Source organism: Tachypleus tridentatus, chromosome 13 (genome assembly GCF_004210375.1).
Source record: "Tachypleus tridentatus isolate NWPU-2018 chromosome 13, ASM421037v1, whole genome shotgun sequence".
Taxonomy (NCBI): domain Eukaryota; kingdom Metazoa; phylum Arthropoda; class Merostomata; order Xiphosura; family Limulidae; genus Tachypleus; species Tachypleus tridentatus.
The window spans coordinates 37,984,162-38,001,008 of NC_134837.1; the positions used below are offsets into that span (position 1 = coordinate 37,984,162).

At 33.3% G+C, this 16,847-nt stretch overlaps 1 protein-coding gene across 6 annotated transcripts in view; it reads left to right on the forward strand.

Moving 5' to 3' along the window:
- The window catches only part of LOC143236929 (aryl hydrocarbon receptor nuclear translocator homolog), a 145,614-nt gene that overhangs the window by 108,697 nt on the left and 20,070 nt on the right, over positions 1-16,847 (forward strand). For all 6 annotated transcript variants that reach the window (XM_076475618.1, XM_076475620.1, XM_076475622.1 and 3 more), the window contains 3 exons: positions 11,618-11,697; positions 14,160-14,252; positions 14,724-14,841. In XM_076475618.1, the coding sequence (XP_076331733.1) occupies positions 11,618-11,697; positions 14,160-14,252; positions 14,724-14,841 (291 nt within the window). The remainder of the gene's footprint in view (positions 1-11,617; positions 11,698-14,159; positions 14,253-14,723; positions 14,842-16,847) is intronic.

Consider the following 16,847-nt stretch of genomic DNA (forward strand, 5'->3'; position numbering starts at 1 on the left):
CTCTCTCGCCCTTCATAACAAGTTAGTTCTGTTAAAACTATAAATTATGATTCAGTGGTTACTAGCTGTTGAAACAAATTTTGTGTAGAGTCAAGACTGTGAAAAAATTATGAATTGAACAAAAATCGTTCTTAATCGAACTGTTATTCGGTTACTTCACGAGTAAGTTAGATGTACTTGGAAGTACACGTTTTAAGTTTTAGCCTTTCGATTGTTCTTGCTTTTTGAGGAGTGTAACCGAAGTGTCGCTGGAAAGTTCCAGTTGGTTGTAGTGTGATTGCAATATGTCTTTATTTAGTCGCAGGTTGGCATTCTTTGGAAAAGCCATGATCTTCTGCTTCTGCTATGTATTAGTGTTCCTTTATAAACCTAAACAAAAAAGTATATTTCACTAAGATCCAAAAATTAGTTTATGATAAGGGTTGGTTGATGGGTTTTATATATATGTATGGTTTCTTTAAAATTCAGAGGTTTAGCTGTTGATTCTCTTTCACGATATAAAATAACTTATTCTTTACGACATATCTGAAGCCCAGCATGCCCAAGAGGGTTAAGGCGTTCGACTCGTAATCCGAGGGTCGTGGGTTCGAATCACAGTCACACCAAATATGCTCGCTCTTTGAGCCGTAGGGCCGTTATAATGTTACGGTCAGTCCCACTATTCGTTGGTAAAAGAGTAGCCTAAGAGTTGGCGGTGAGTGGTGATGACTAGCTGTCCTTCCTCTATTAATACACTACAAAATTAGGGACGGCTAGCGCAGATAGCTCTCGTTTAGCTTTGCGCAAAATTCAGAAACGACATATCTGTAGATAAGGCTAATTTCTTTGTACTAGCAGTAGTTTTGTGACGTGTTACCTTTTCCTTGTTAGCTAACATGTAGTTCTACAAGGTTCAATAATTTACGACCATCCATAAAAAACAACGATATATATTAGCCTTATCTACAGATATGTCGTTTCTGAATTTTGCGCAAAGCTAAACGAGAGCTATCTGCGCTAGCCGTCCCTAATTTTGTAGTGTAAGAATAGAGGAAGGACAGCTAGTCATCACCACTCACCGCCAACTCTTAGGCTACTCTTTTACCAACGAATAGTGGGACTGACCGACTTATCTGTAGATAAGGCTAATTTCTTTGTACTAGCAGTAGTTTTGTGACGTGTTACCTTTTCCTTGTTAGCTAACATGTAGTTCTACAAGGTTCAATAATTTACGACCATCCATAAAAAACAACGATATATATTTAGTTGTTTTTTTTTTGTTAGCCGTTTCTTTGTGTGTGTGTGTGTTGTTTTTTTCTTGTAAGCTCTTTAGGTTTTAACCTACTTAAACATAAGCTTAGAACTGTAAAAGTTTTGGAAGATTGGTTTTAGACTGTCTCATAGATTTAGTACGTACGATAAGTCGTAGAAATCTAAACAGTAGTCTGTGGTGTTGATTGGATTACTTAGATTAAAATGTCTTGTGTATTTTTTTTTTTTTACACGACTGCATAAGCATCTAAACTAAGTATGATGGAAAGGGAAGGTTAAACTGTGTATATTGTTGATTAAAGACCTTGAAAGTTGGGCTGAAGGTTGTTGTTAGGATTAATGAGGAAAGTGTTGTTAGTTGAACATATTCAAAATCATGATGTTTTCTTGGAGTGGATCGTCGGGTTTTAGTCCTGAAGTACTTCATATGAAATAAACCTTAAATTTGAATATGAAATACATCTTGAAGCTAAGAATTTATAGTGTTATTGCATTGTAAGAAAATTACTATGTTGGAGAAATCGATCAGAAACATTTTGTTGGTTACTTTCTGTTGGTTGCTAAAATTTAACTAATAGGAATGCTGAGGAATAAGTTTGCATCAAAGTTTATCAGACGGTCTTCAGTTTTACACCTGAAGTGTCTGTTTTTGTTGTTTTTTTAACAGAAGATTCCGTGTTTATGACAATATCATGTGTCAGGTTATGATAATGAGAGGTTATAGCAGTTAAAATGTATCAGAATTGAATTTTAGACTTGCGTGTCTTTGGTACATTTCACAGTTTTGGTGGTTTGTTTCTTTATTTCCGTTAGATGAAGGTATTGAGCATTTCTGAGTTAATTTTCTTGGGAAGTTAGTTGCTCGTTCTAACGTGTCATTAGGGTCATCTTTTGATAAAAGCTAAGAAAAAAACGACATTTACACTCCAGATAAACGTAAAAGAATGTTTTGTTTTTAATTTAAATCAACGTCTCGCTTTGCGGCGTCTTCAGGCCCATCTTCTAGAATTTAAGATATGTTGTGTAAAAGTCGACCTATTATTCAAGTTTGCTTTATTTATAAGCCAGATTTTTATTCTTTGGTTTCTTGATGACGAGAAACCCACTTGAAATAAAAATGTATCTCAGAACGGCTGGTATGGCTATTAACACTTGTATTGGTAAGGAGAGAACAATATTTCAATCTTCCTAGGTCGTCTTCAGGTTAAGAAAGAGTTTGCAATGACAGCTGCCAGTCCTAAGACTTGTGTCCAGCAACGGTCACTTACAAACTCTCTCTTTCTTAACCTTAAGATGAGCTAGGAAGGTCGAAACGTCATATACTCATATCAGCCCTTCTGAGATATATATTCACTGTTTTGTCGAGCGCGACCTGGAAGTTATTGTTCGAGGTTTCATGGTTTGCGTCGCGTTACTGCGAAAAGAATTTCGGTTAAATCCCATTATTCGATGAGAACACTTCGTCATTTGACAGTGAATGATGTGAACTGTCTGCCCTCCCTCTGCCGGTTCAAGGTAGAAACGGTTAATACACATAGCCTTTGTGTAACGTTGCAAATGGAATTAATTAGTAGGAACAACCCAAAACAAATGTTTGTGTTGTGTAAAACTGGTTATCCGTTTGTTTGTTTTTTTGCGTGTTGTAACAATGGTTATAAAACTTTTTTTTTTTGGCACTCTGGTACAGCTTCCATTCCGAATCGTGAAACCTTTTCTTTGCCACCAGGCCCGGCATAGCCAGGTGGTTAAGACACGCGACTCGTAATCTGAGGGTTGTGGGTTCGAATCTCCGTCACACCAAACATGCTCACCCTTTCAGCCGTGGGGGCGTTAAATGTTACGTTCAATCCCACAATTCGTTGGTCAAAGAGTAGCTCAAGGTTTAGCGGTGGGTGGTGATGACTAGCTGCCTTTCCTCTAGTCTCACACTGCTAAATTAGGGACGGCTAGCACAGATAGCCCTCGAGTAGCTTTGTGCGAAATTCAAAACAAAACAAACCTTTACCACCATGGTTTTCTAACCATAAATCTAGAATTTTTATGGAATATTATGTGAAACTTTGTAACGACGGTTTCTGAAAACTTGAATTTTTTAGACAAAAGTGAAACAAAATAGAAATATGCAATGAAAATGTACATAAACGAAATTGTTGTGCAACTAAAACTGTTTTTGTTGGTAATAATATAAAAGTAGAATATAAGGTGATTTTTTTTTTATCATTGATGATCCATTATTCTGTCATTTGGCGCTTGCCAAAAACTAGCTGTAATTTTTTTGTCGTTTACGAACCTTTATTTTCTTAATTTTACTTGTTCTTTTTATTACCAGCAACATTCAGAAAGAAATGAAACGTAACATTGCGTGAGGGTTGAATGAAATGCATTAACTAGACGTCAATTATTATCTAGATGTAGACCACTGAAAGAAAACAAAATCGATTTTTCGAAGCGTTTTATTATCGGCTTTCACTAAGTTATATACGGACAATTATCACCTGCTTCCATGAGTGGCTCCAGGTAGAAGGACTATCGAAACGAGACATTTGTACATTCTGATCAGTAATTTTTCTTGTGACATACATTGTTAAATCAAGATATGAAACCCAAGTGTCGACACTTATGAAGGATGATGCAATGAAAGTGTTGGAAGATGACTTATAATGTTCGGTAGAAAAATCTGTATGTTTCGGTGTGTTATATAATAACCGCATGACTTTCTAAAATAAACTAAATTACTAGATTTATTTCCGTAGGGTTCCCGAAAATGTTTGTTTCTTATGGTTTTTAAACAGTACCGAAAATTCGAGCGCTTTTCGAGTTTTGAACCTCTTTTTAAAAACCTCTTAAGTTTTATGTGATTATGATCCTGTGTGTTGACTTCTTAACCAGAAAATATATTTTATTTCTTGCTTTTGAACTCGTATGTCATGCTGTGTTGTTACCTTCTGGATGCATAATTCATCCTGTGAGTCATGGTATGTCATTGTTACAGCATTAAACATTGCTTATGTTATGTCATTTTAGTGTCTACTGACTGCTCGACAGACAACACACTATAGTACAGTGGTGCGAATTGTTAAAACACCTCCACTCTACCTACGAACAATCTGTAAAATAACTTCCAAGAAATGAACATTCGGTCAATTTAGAATATCCCAAACCAGCCCACATGCAAACATGTGTCCTATATTGTTATTTATTACTGTTCAAAATGGATGGATGGGTAAGGATTTATCATGTATTATTTTTAAAGGAATTTTGAGACGAACCAGTTTACTTTTAACGTATTCTATTCGATTCCTTCTAACACAAGATACTAAATCGTCTCAAAAACCAAATAGGTTTATTTTGAATATCTAAAAGGTTAAGAAAGATATAATACTGATGGAAGAGTAGCATACGTACTCTCAATTATTAGTTGCAAGAGCGGGAGCAGACGTGTAATAGGAGAACACGAGCAACAGAAACCAGGAATAATCTGTCCCGAAAGTGGTTTAGTGGTTATCGTGTCGAAATGTAGAGCCGAAGTTCTGTGTTTCATGTCCCGTTACCACATATAATATTGTACTCCTAACTTTGTGGTATGAGTGTGTTATAAGAGTGATGGTAAAATACTAGTAGTTGGCTTGAAAAGAGCAGCTCGAGAATTGGTGGTAAGTGGTGGTTAATAGTTACCTTTCCCTTACTCTAACACTTAAAAATTAGGAATGGTTCATGCAGATAGCCCTAATACTGCTTTACGTGACATCCACCGAACAAATTAAGTTCGAGTACACAAACTTTCCTACAATGTTTCTGTACGGGCAAAAATCCTAGTTTAGATGAGTGGAACTTTGTGAGCTGGAGCATCCATTCTGCTCCTAATTTTAATTCCAAGCTAAATATACTTCTGGGCCATGCTGTTAGGGATTACATCAGAAAATCAGTTGATCCCAACTGCTTTTAACTGTTAACATCCGTACACACATTCAGTTGAACACCTAGAAATTCGTTCTATTTGGGAACAGTGTAAAGTTCGTATGTATTGCACGTAAAAATGATCATTCTTACATTTATGCTTTTGTATTAAAACCGACAATTTACTTATTTGTTTCCAAGTGGAGTCGGGCATGGGTGGTTAAGAAGTTCTTTTGTGATGGAAACTCGTGTTACACTCCCATCACGTTGTTCAACATATGCACAAAATAATGCAGTGTCTACGGTTTCCCCTGCAATTTTCATTTGTAACGTGTCACCTAGATCGTACGACCTTGCAATAGTCGTCAATAGTACTAAACTACGTGTTTATCAGAACACCACCCACACCATTTGCCTGTTTTTATAACGTGATTGTCTAATTCGGTAGGAAGTTTATCTTTTTGAGATAATGCCTTGGAAAACTACTCACGCTCCAGAGTATGAAAATATTAAGATCCGTTGATGTTTCGGGGTTTGACATTTTTGTTTCGCATTGTCCCTGTGTAACCTGTAATATAAATTATAAAATTATTTTTAAAGTATATTCGTGTAATTCTGCAGCAGCCCACAGTATCCTTGCTCATAAAACAGATCTATAAAATTACATTCTTGTAGGGGTCCGAGTGTGTACTAGAGAACTTTGGCTAGGACCAAATTAAGACCACCCTGGGTTCATAGGCAACTTCAGCTTTGTGGCCCTCCCTTTCTTCACAAGCTTTCAGTTTGTTTGTTTTTTTTTATTGAAATTTTACCCATGTAAATAGCATTTCGCCGAATATACTGCGTTATAAATATTATGTCTCCTGCTGGGACATCGTCAAGTCTTCGGATTTACAACATTAAAATCAGGGGTTCGATTCCCCTCGATGGACTCAGCAAATAGCCTGATGTGGCTTTGCTATAAGAAATCACACAACCTCGTTGGACACAGCAGACAGCGCGATGTGGCTTTGCTGTAAGAAAACACAAATATTATTGTTTCAGCTTTTAAAAAACGTTGGTTGGGAAAGCTGTTCAGAAAAGAAGAAAAACATAATTATTTAGAGCCGCTTGACATTGTGGGGTTTTAGGCAACTGCTAGTTGTGATTTTTTTACTGAAGTCTTCGGTGGATAAGTGCACAGTTGGCTAGGAGGACTGTGGTTTGACGGTAAAGTTCACTGAGGATAAAAAGTTTTAACATGTTGAAATATTCCAGTACGTTAATTAATTATTATATAAATTATTACTGTTCTAGTTACAATGTAGAAATCTATTTAGAAACTTGAAGGCCCATATGAGATTCATTCTGTAGTACTAGTTAATTTAGTTTTTACCCCGACCAACTGCGACGTCAGCTATATTGTCAGAACGAAACGTTTGTTTCGAGAGTAGCGAGTGCAACGGCGAGTGCATACCAAACTTCCCCGTGAACAGTTTCAGTAATTTAGTAGAATACATGTTAATGAAACACACATATCTAACTTTTATTTTTATTTGCACACAATAACAGGGAAAATGCAGTCTGTTTCAGCCAGTACAATAGTCCACTTAATCTTTGCCATTTTCTGCACACGTAAAGGTCGTCAGAGAGGCCGTGGTTTCATACACGCGCGATGATTGTTGCACTCCATCATACTAGTCTCCATGGAAACCAGCCACACCAAGTCCATTCGGTAATTCTTTAGAATGTATGTATATGTGTATTTTTCTTGAGTTACTTTAAGGAAAGATTGAATATAAATTAACTACATGAATCAACCCCAGACCATTACCTCTTCATATAGTTACAAATGATGCTGCTGTCTTCCCTTTTTTGAAATCTCTGTATTTTGGTATGATTTATGCATATTTTCGTACTAATCTATTTTGTTGCATGTTTGTGCTGTCTATCGACCAAATATATTCTGTATTTTTGTTCTTAAAATATGCATCCAATCTCTACACCCAGTATGAATAGCAGTGTGAAATAATTTGTAGAACTAGCAACATGGTGAACTTTGGTCAACATGTGTAATATGGTTTGATCATAGGCATAAGGCTGTTGTCTTTAATAAAAAATTGAAAATAAAAGTTCTATGATATATATATGAATTTTCATGGTTTGCAAACAAGACCCATAGCTACTACAACTTTTGTATATGATCGTGTGTGCTACCTTTGTAATCAGAATACGAATTGACATTTCCTACTTGAAACATATTTTCAGTTCAACATTTTCACAAAATACTTACAAAACAACTGTGGTTATCACTATGGTTTTAGAATAGTCTGTCTAAGTGATGTAACACTCTTGTATTATTCCAGGGGGAAAAAAAAATCCCATTTTTGTGGCAACAAGAATTCAAATGCATCAAACATATTTTTGGCAGGTGATGAAAGTTTTAGATATTAGAAATAGCATGATAAGATCAACTCAAAGCAAATATGACCATGGTTGAAACTAGGTTTGGGAAGTACCTCCAACAAGACACTAAAAGTTACACTGGTTTATTTTGGCTAGTGACTTTAAAATATGGCCATCCACCCACATAAATCTTTAATAAGTTGGGTGTTTTTGAAATGGCTAAGAACAAATCTTTGAAATAACATGTATGGTTAGCAAGTGATTACATAGAGAAGATAGATCATGAAAACAGATCTTGACACATTAATTTCCTTTTGTAATTTTTTTATAGTCCTATTCAAGGATCAGAACGTATTATTTAGAGAACCTGAGAGATAATATAGCAAAATAAATTAGAATGATCCTTCTGACTTAAGGCTTTTTAATTTGAATACTTGTTCATAATTCAAAGCAGCTAGTTTTGTACAAGTTAAACATCTAAATATCTCTTGATTTAATAGATGTTATAAAACAAATTATAAATATTAATAGGGTATAGTAAAAAATATTTTTTGCAAAGTTATGTTACTTATTTTTTTTAATTCAATATATCTTAAGAGATAATGTAATTAAGTCTCTGGATATGGAATTTAGAGTTTTTGTAGTGGTGTTTTTGTTTTGTTTTTAGGTTTATATAGACAGTTCTTACATTTGTATAAACAGTCAGTAATTTGTTTGATTGAGATCAGGGTTTACCTGGTAAATTTTAATAGCTCTTTGAAATGTAAAGTTTATACTTTGAGCCACGTTGACTGTTTTTACTTACTGAGATCAGGTTTTAACTGGTAAATTAGAATAATGTTTTAAAGTGTAGAGTTTTACTTTAAAACACAATGAACATTTTTAAAAGTTGCACTTTCTGAATTACTGCTGCATACTCTTGTAAGGCAATTTTATTAAACAGGACTTCAGCTGTTTCTGTGTTAAGCACAAACTGCAGGTTTTTCATCCTACACTTTTATCTGTTTGAAGACACGATAGTAGACAGACAGCAAAAGAGTGCTGAAAAGAGTATTTAAGCTCCAAGGTTTCACCTTTTACATTTGATAAAATGTTAATGTTTTATGATATTTGTTTTCAGCAGTTTTCAATTACTAATAATTGACACTTGTTACAAATACCTGAAAAATACCTGTTTAGGTCAATTCAACATAGAGACATGATACCCTATAACTAGAGCAATTTCAAAGAGCCCTCCTTTAAAAAAAAAATTGTTATGAAGTGTTGAAATTTCATCCCCATACATAAATAGGTAATTATACGTTTTTTGTGTGTGTTTTTTTCAAAAATAGAAGTTGTATATATCCCTCAGTACTGTTTTCATCTGGCCTTATAGTGGATTGATGCTGCATATGGTCAACAGTTTGCTGTTTATCTGTATGTTTAAGAGAGCATCCAAAACTAATTATTCTCTCTAATAACACTTTAACAATTAGTAGGATGCTGAGCCAATAAGAGTATAGTTCAGAACTGGGCATCCAAAAACAGATCTCAATATGTTGAACTTTAATATTCTAAACAGTCCTATGCTCATTGTTGACAAGTTAACAAATAAACTGCTAGATAAATTATTGTTTTTATATTTTTGTTTGTCAGAGAGTTTATTCAGTTAATTTCAACAAGTTATTCAAAATAAAACATTTGACAGTATGAAATGCATAATTTTTTTTCATAAATTTCTTATGTTTAATATATTTTAAATTTGTGTTTCATCACTTGCATTAAATGCTGGATCAACATTATGGTCACAGGTACTGATCCTTGATAGTACAAATAATCAATATGCTAAGATAGTACAGTAATGCAGTGTTGAATTTCACTTATGTCTTCAAATAATTAATGAGCATAGTGCAAGTTGTACTCAGCATAATCATACTTGGTAATTCATTCTTTGTCCTTAAGTTTAGAGAAACAATCAGATTAAATAGACTCAGTAAATAGGTATCATTTAGTGTTTTCATGAGCCCAGCAGGATACGACATAGAAGAACAATGAACATGCTGAGAACCTGGTTACTTTTTTACATTCCAACAGCAGGTGGTTGTTTCCAAAATGATAGATGATTCTTGTAGTTAAGAACAGAGACAGATGTTTACAATGTGTACTTTGTGGACCTTGAGATGAAGGCCAATTATTAACCAAGCTTTACACTGTTTCCACATCTTACATAGGGAAGTGGGAAGTCTTTATTAAACTTCATTTGGTCTCAAGTGTTGTTAAAAGTGGAACTTTCAGTTTTTATCAAGATAGATGTATTGTTTGAACACTTGGACAAATTTATGCTAAGCAAGTTACAGATATACTGATTGAACACTTGGATAAACTTGAATGAAGCAAGATAGATATATTGGTTGAACACTAAGATAAACTTGTACCAAGCAAATTTTGTTCATAAAAAAGAAATACAGTTAAAACATGGTATGGTAATGTATTCAAGCCATCCAAACTGTTGAAATAAGTCTTCTCCCAGTTGACATAATGAGGTAAAATGTGTTAAAACCTTTGCATGCCCATTATGGTATATAGCACAGAATTTTATTTACACAATGAAAAATAGTTCTTGCCTCAACCATTCTCAGTTACCTGTTTTACATTCACATTATTCTTCATATTCTTTTCATGCAAACATTAAAAATAATTTTTTTTTTTAATTTTCCAAAAACGTATTTTGAATGGTACCGTAGTTTTTTTTAAAAAAAATTAACGTTTATTCCAAATATTTTGAAGTGCAGGCTGTTAATAACATAACATGAGTCATGTTCACTAAGTTTTGAAAGTAGTTCTGATATATGTTGATAACTTTCAGTTAATTTTGTGCAGATAATTCACCAACACCAGAAGATAAGTTTGTCGCTACTACAAGTGAGTGTTATATGATGGAAGGTTTTTGAACATAAAATAACAAGTAATCACAAAATATGTACAACTTAGATCTGTAATAGCCAAGAAATCACCTGCTTTTGTTTTTAGGTTTTTTTTTACATACTAACTTAAAAATGTTGTGTACTCTGAACATTTCAGGCAGTGTCAGTGCTTTATCATTACATATGGATGCCTGAAGAAGTAGAAATTAAAATTGTAGTAAGTTAACCATTTAAGATCTAAAAACAGATTGAGCATGTTTTGTGAACAGTTCAGTAACTTACAGATGTAAACATGTTTCACTAACACTTTGAAATAAAAATGTTTTTGAAGAAAGTGGTGAGTTTACTGAAGTGATGCTTAGGTTTCATGTAAAACATTTTATTTTTAGCAATTGTGACGTTTTAAAAATTATGTTTCAATTGTTTTTTTCACAGTTATAGTCATAGTTATGGGAACCAACTAAAAATTAACCTTGGTGTTTGGTTATTTGTGTTTTATTGTACATTCAGAGATCTACTCACAGTAGGCAGCATGGTCCAGCACTAGAACAAGATATCTGGCACTCCTGATTTTGATTAGGTACATAAATGTTAAAAATGAAAGCTGTGAATTGCTTCATAAAGTTTAGTATAACTTGATATGTATATATATATATGTATGTATATTGTTTGCTTCTTTAAGCTTAGTGTTGTATTATCAACCTAAACATTCTATATTCATATGAAAAACATTGTATGTTGGTTGATAATGTATTTACTTGTGTTTATTACAGTGCATACTCTTTGCAGCAATCAGAACAAATCTATTACTCAGATGTTTGTCACTTTGATTAACAAAACAACTTGTTTATTTGTTACCAGTATTATCATACACAATTTTCTTTGCTCCTACAGCTCAGCAGCAATATTTGATATTACAGCTTTAGATCATTTTGTGAGATTTGCTAAATTTGCACATTTGAATTATTTAGTGAAATATGTGTATTGGATGATTTTTCTTTTATTTAATGATTTCTGTAAATTTTGTAAAAAAACAAACAAACTTAAATTAGGGCATTTACATTAACATTTAAATTTTTTCTTTCACATAATGACAATTTATATGCCACCATGTTATGTATATTTCTTTACTAGTTTATTAATAACAGTTTAAACAGACAAGAATATCTCTTTTCTTCAAGGAACAGGCAACACAAGTAGTGATGGAACCTATAAACCTTCGTTTCTCACAGATCAGGAATTGAAACACCTTATTTTAGAAGTAAGAAATTTTTCTCTTACTTTTGTAGATGATTTTAATTTAAAACATTCACCCAACTAATACAAGCCACAATAGATAGATATATTAAGTCATGTTTTTGAAAATCTGTTTGTAATGAAATGTTTCAAATAAATTTTCCTCTTTCGCAAGACACAACTAAAAGTGAATTGCCTTGTTGTGAGAAAAATTAGTGGTAATGATATAAAGTCAACTTGTAGGAATTTTCAGCTCATTTACAAATTTTAAGAAGTAGAATTTAAAAATAAAGAAATGGTCAAATCACTTTTTGGTTTTATCCATTTTTAAGGTATTATAAAGCTTTATTTATGGTGGTTTTTCATGTTGTCGAGCAAAACAAAATATTCTTATCTTTTAAGACAGCATTCTTAAGTACATCTACAGTTAATTTTGTTACTGCTATCTTTGTCCTAAAATTGATTGTAAATACTTAAATAATGACTTTGTTTTTTATTTTGACTTCAGCTTTTCTAATTTTTTCCAACAAAGTGGTAAACCTTACCAGTTGCTGCATCTGTGTCTTATTATTTTAGCATATTTACAAATATTTCCAATTCTATTGCTTTTTTCTCTAAACTTCACTTTTAATATATTTTTGTGCAAAATTACAAAATTGTGCTATTATTCAGAAAAGGCTGTTCGTATACATTATTCTGGTTGTCTTCTAGAATTATGCCATAGTCTATGATGTGTCCTTTTATCTTCTTCTACACTGTATATATATTTGTAATTTAGTTGCAATTATATTCCAAGGCATATTCTTGATAATCATGTATTACTTTTTATCTTATAAATTTTATCCTTGTAAATATTAATTAGTATCTGTATATTGTTGCATTTTAATTATTTTTATTCAGGATTATTTAAAGCTATCAGTCTGTATATGTTATTATGTGTTGTATCTTGTAGGTCTTTTTGCTGTATCTCATATGCGTTAATCATTTTTTGCCTTGCTGGAGATGTTACAAACTGACAAACATCTAATTTTTTATTAAAACTGTTGTCTCTGATTGTGTCATAAGTTTGTCTGTCTATAGATATGCATTATTGAGCATAAAATTGTTATGCAGTCATTTTCATTCATATGTGTATGTTAATATAACACAAGTAAGCTTGTAAAGTAGGTTTTTTCAAGATATTTGTGTCTTGGTAACTTATTAAAGACATAAAACTGTGTTTTAGTTCATTGAATTGTGAATTTTAAACAGAAATATCTAAGAAGAAAATATTTCATATTGAGTCGAATATGCTGTACACCTATAAATGTCAAACAGTTAACATTTATTACCTATTATTTCACTAGGATTTATTTGATAACTGTCTTCTCCATATTTGATTAGAAAGACTGTTGAGAATTGTTATTTTCAATTTCATTTGAATATACTGTAGTCAGTTTTTTTGTGGTTTTTTTTTGCTCCAACACTGTTATCTCACTGAATTTGAAGGAATTTCAGGCAATTAAGGTTTATTATTACTGATTGTTTTTCTGGGTTTTTAGAATAGCATTGCTAAGAATTATATTCTGTAATTATGCAAGGAATTCTGTCTTTTCATTATTGTTTCCTCTTTGCTTGATTATGAACTCTAATGATCTATTGGATTTGATAGTATCATTTACAGGCCTTGGATCTATTAATTTAAAGTAAGGGTTTAAAAAATAAAAATTATTTTTAATGCAAATAACCTTGTAACTAATGTGTTTAAGAGTATCTAGATTTTACTTGTTTGTTTCACAAGATTATGTATTATAGGGACACAATGAAAAGGTTGCCATGTTGGTTTTATGCTTACATTAAATGTGCTTAATTAGATTTCACACAAAATTGGGGAAAATAAATTTTAAAATATTTCTTATATTTTTCATTGAAGTTTTATTTACATTTTATCAGCCCTTGAATATTCTGAATAATCTATTGTCAAAATAATAACTCATTCTAAAGTTCTGGTTAATCATCTGTCAAATATTGCTAATGTCTGCAGTATATGTTTTTTATTTTTTGCAGTGTAAATTCCTTTTTTTGCTGAGGCATCAAAATGAAATTTTAAATTAATCACTTGTTTTCTAATTTGTTGTGTTTTTAATATTTCTTCCACATCAAATAAGGCTACAGTAAAAAGTGAACTCTGATAAAGTTGTCAATCAGTTAACTAAGAGTAATGGCACATTATGCAAGTCTATGTAGTACAAACTGTCAGATCATTTGACCAATCTCCATTTGTCTTTTCCATAGGAGTTCTAAGGGGTATATGTCAGGTTTAGTGGCAGGTGGTCTAACAGTTTACAAATTGTTAGTGAACAATTACACACACGCATAGTACTCTTTCAAATAATGACAACTTAGATAACCATTAAACACTGTGTGCCTTAGCTTTATCAGTATTGTATGTCATTAGCATCTTCTCATTTTAACAGTTATAATATATTAATTGTGTTTTGTATGTAGGCTGCTGATGGTTTTCTGTTTGTGGCTGCATGTGACACAGGAAAAGTTATATATGTTTCTGATTCAGTGACTCCTGTTCTTAATCAATCACAAGTAAGCCTAGTTCTAGTAGTATCTGTCATAAGTTTTAGATATGTAATTATTGTCATAATCCTATCATTAAAACGTGTACAATTATATATTTCCAGTAATATATTCCAAGATACTTGTAAAAATTGTATTTTAGAAAGTTGCAATATGATCTGAGTAAATAATGTAGTTGAAGAAATGTTGTGGTAAAATATCTATACATTGTAGTGTCAATGTCAACAAATATTGTTATTATAAAACACAGTTTGTGGTAAATTTTATTAAGTTGATTATTAATGTTACTGCTTTAATAATTAAAATTGGCAGTTTGATATCATTCAGTAAGAAGTTTTTGTTGTTTATTAAAGTCCTACTTATAATTATTACTGGTATATACACAGTATGATCTATAGGCAGAATACATTTCTTTAAAGTAAATTGTTTAAGAATATAACAAACACATCAATGTAACTGATTCAATTACTTTTACTTCAGACAAATTGGTTGAATTCAAGTTTGTATGATTTAATCCATCCTGATGACCTTGATAAAGTGAGAGAACAGCTTTCAACACAGGAATCTCCTAATACTGGACGCATTTTGGATCTCAAGAGTAGGTTATTTTTTGTCTGTTTTTTTATTGTATGCTTATATTCTCACAAACATATATCATGGTAACTGTCATAGTAGTATTCATAGAAAGACTGCTATCACAGTAAATAATAGGTGACTTTTATTTCTAGAAAAATTGTTTTTATGTTTAATGTTATATATTGATCTAATTATGAAGAATTAAATGTTCCTTACTGATTTGCACAATTACCTATTCAATTATGAAATGCATAAAAGCAAATACATTTGGACCATTTAAATAGATTGTTTTTAACCACTGCTGGAAGTTTCATGTCCATGCCTAAGTTCTCCTGAGTGTGGTTTCCTGTACGTGGTAAGGGGACCTCCCAGGGAAGGTTCTCTTCTTTCAGTTTACCTCATCTGGGATCTAAACATCCACCCATGTGTTTGCCGTGCATGGCGACCTTTGAAGGGTCCAACCCTAACACACCACTTTGGCCTTGAATTCCTGTAGATGGGTGGCCTTGGGGTGACCCCTTGGGTCAGTGAGCTGGTCCACTTGGGCTAGGGTCAACCAAGTATCAGTGTTCGATGTTCTCAACAGGTGTCGTGGACATTGTATTTGATGCTGGTGTTTGGGTATAGTGCTCACAAAACCTTGGCGTTGCTGCATTGTTTTTGTTTGACATTGTAGTGTATCTCCTTGTAGGGCTCCATGGTGGGTGGTGTCAGTGGGCACCGAAATTTCCCTTTTTTTATTATGGATCCTCTAAATAAAAACTTAAATAAAATAGTGAAAAACAGTCCATAGGCAAACAATCATGTCTTGAAGATTCTGAGCAGCAATCTTCAACATCTGTACCACCTGTTGTACCTCATTTTCTTGTCCTACATTTCTTTCAAACAAACCTTTAGGGCAAATGTCTCCCTTTTTCAATCAGAAGGGACTGGAGGGACTTGCTGGCTCTCCAGAGTCAGTAAAGAAGCTTTAATCTGATGACATATTGGTGGAAACATCCACATCTCAACACAGTGAACTCTTCTTGCATTCAAAGGCAATTGGGGATATACCTATTGAGGTTACACCTCATGCTACTTTAAATTCATCACGAAAAGTTATTGTTAAGAAGGTTTTTAAGAACACCCCTGAATAAGAGATTCTCTCTGGCTTCTCCTCTCAAGGAGTTTCTGCAGTGAGACATATCTCCACTTGCATAGATGGAATTACGATGCTGACCACTATCCTTGTTTTGACATTTACATCACCACCTCCACCTGCCATCATTAATGCAGGTTATCTTAGTTGTAGGGTATGACCATACATTCCAACCCTTTTCGATGTTTCCAGTGGCAGCAGTTTGGTCACTCAAAGACGTCATGTCGTGGTTCCCTGACTTGTGCTCGTTGCGGTGGCAAGGACCATGATGCCTGTGAGTATGAGACAGACCTTCATTGTGTCAACTGCAATGGTTTTCACCTGTCCTACTTTCATTCTTGCCCTAAATGGTTGGAAGAAAAAGAGGTGCAGCATTTGAAAACGATTCATAACATTACTTATCCTGAGGATCGAAAATTGCTGTCCACCATTTTATCTTGGATGTATGCTGCTGCACTTCATTAGACAACTACAGTCAGAATGCAGACACATTTCTGTGCCTCAAAAAGAATTGTTCTCAAAACGAATGAAAAGTCTTTTGACCTCCGTTGTTAAAAAAAGTTGAGGAATCAACTTCAACACCCATTTCTGTCCCTTACATACATTCCAACAAACCCCAAGATCCACATACTTTAGTTCTGGGTACAGGCATTTCTTCAGATACATCTTCTTCTCCCACCCCAAGATGCAAAACGATCATTCGTTTACATTCTCAGTCACTGGAATCCCCTTCCAACAACAAAGACCTGTCCAATCGACCCTTAACAGGATCCATGGAGGTCAATAGACCTCCCTCAAATAAAGACAGTAAAGAAAAAAAGACATGGTCATAAACAGAAGGGTTTTCTACCCAATTTGCCTACATGTAAATAAAAATGGCCACCTTGATA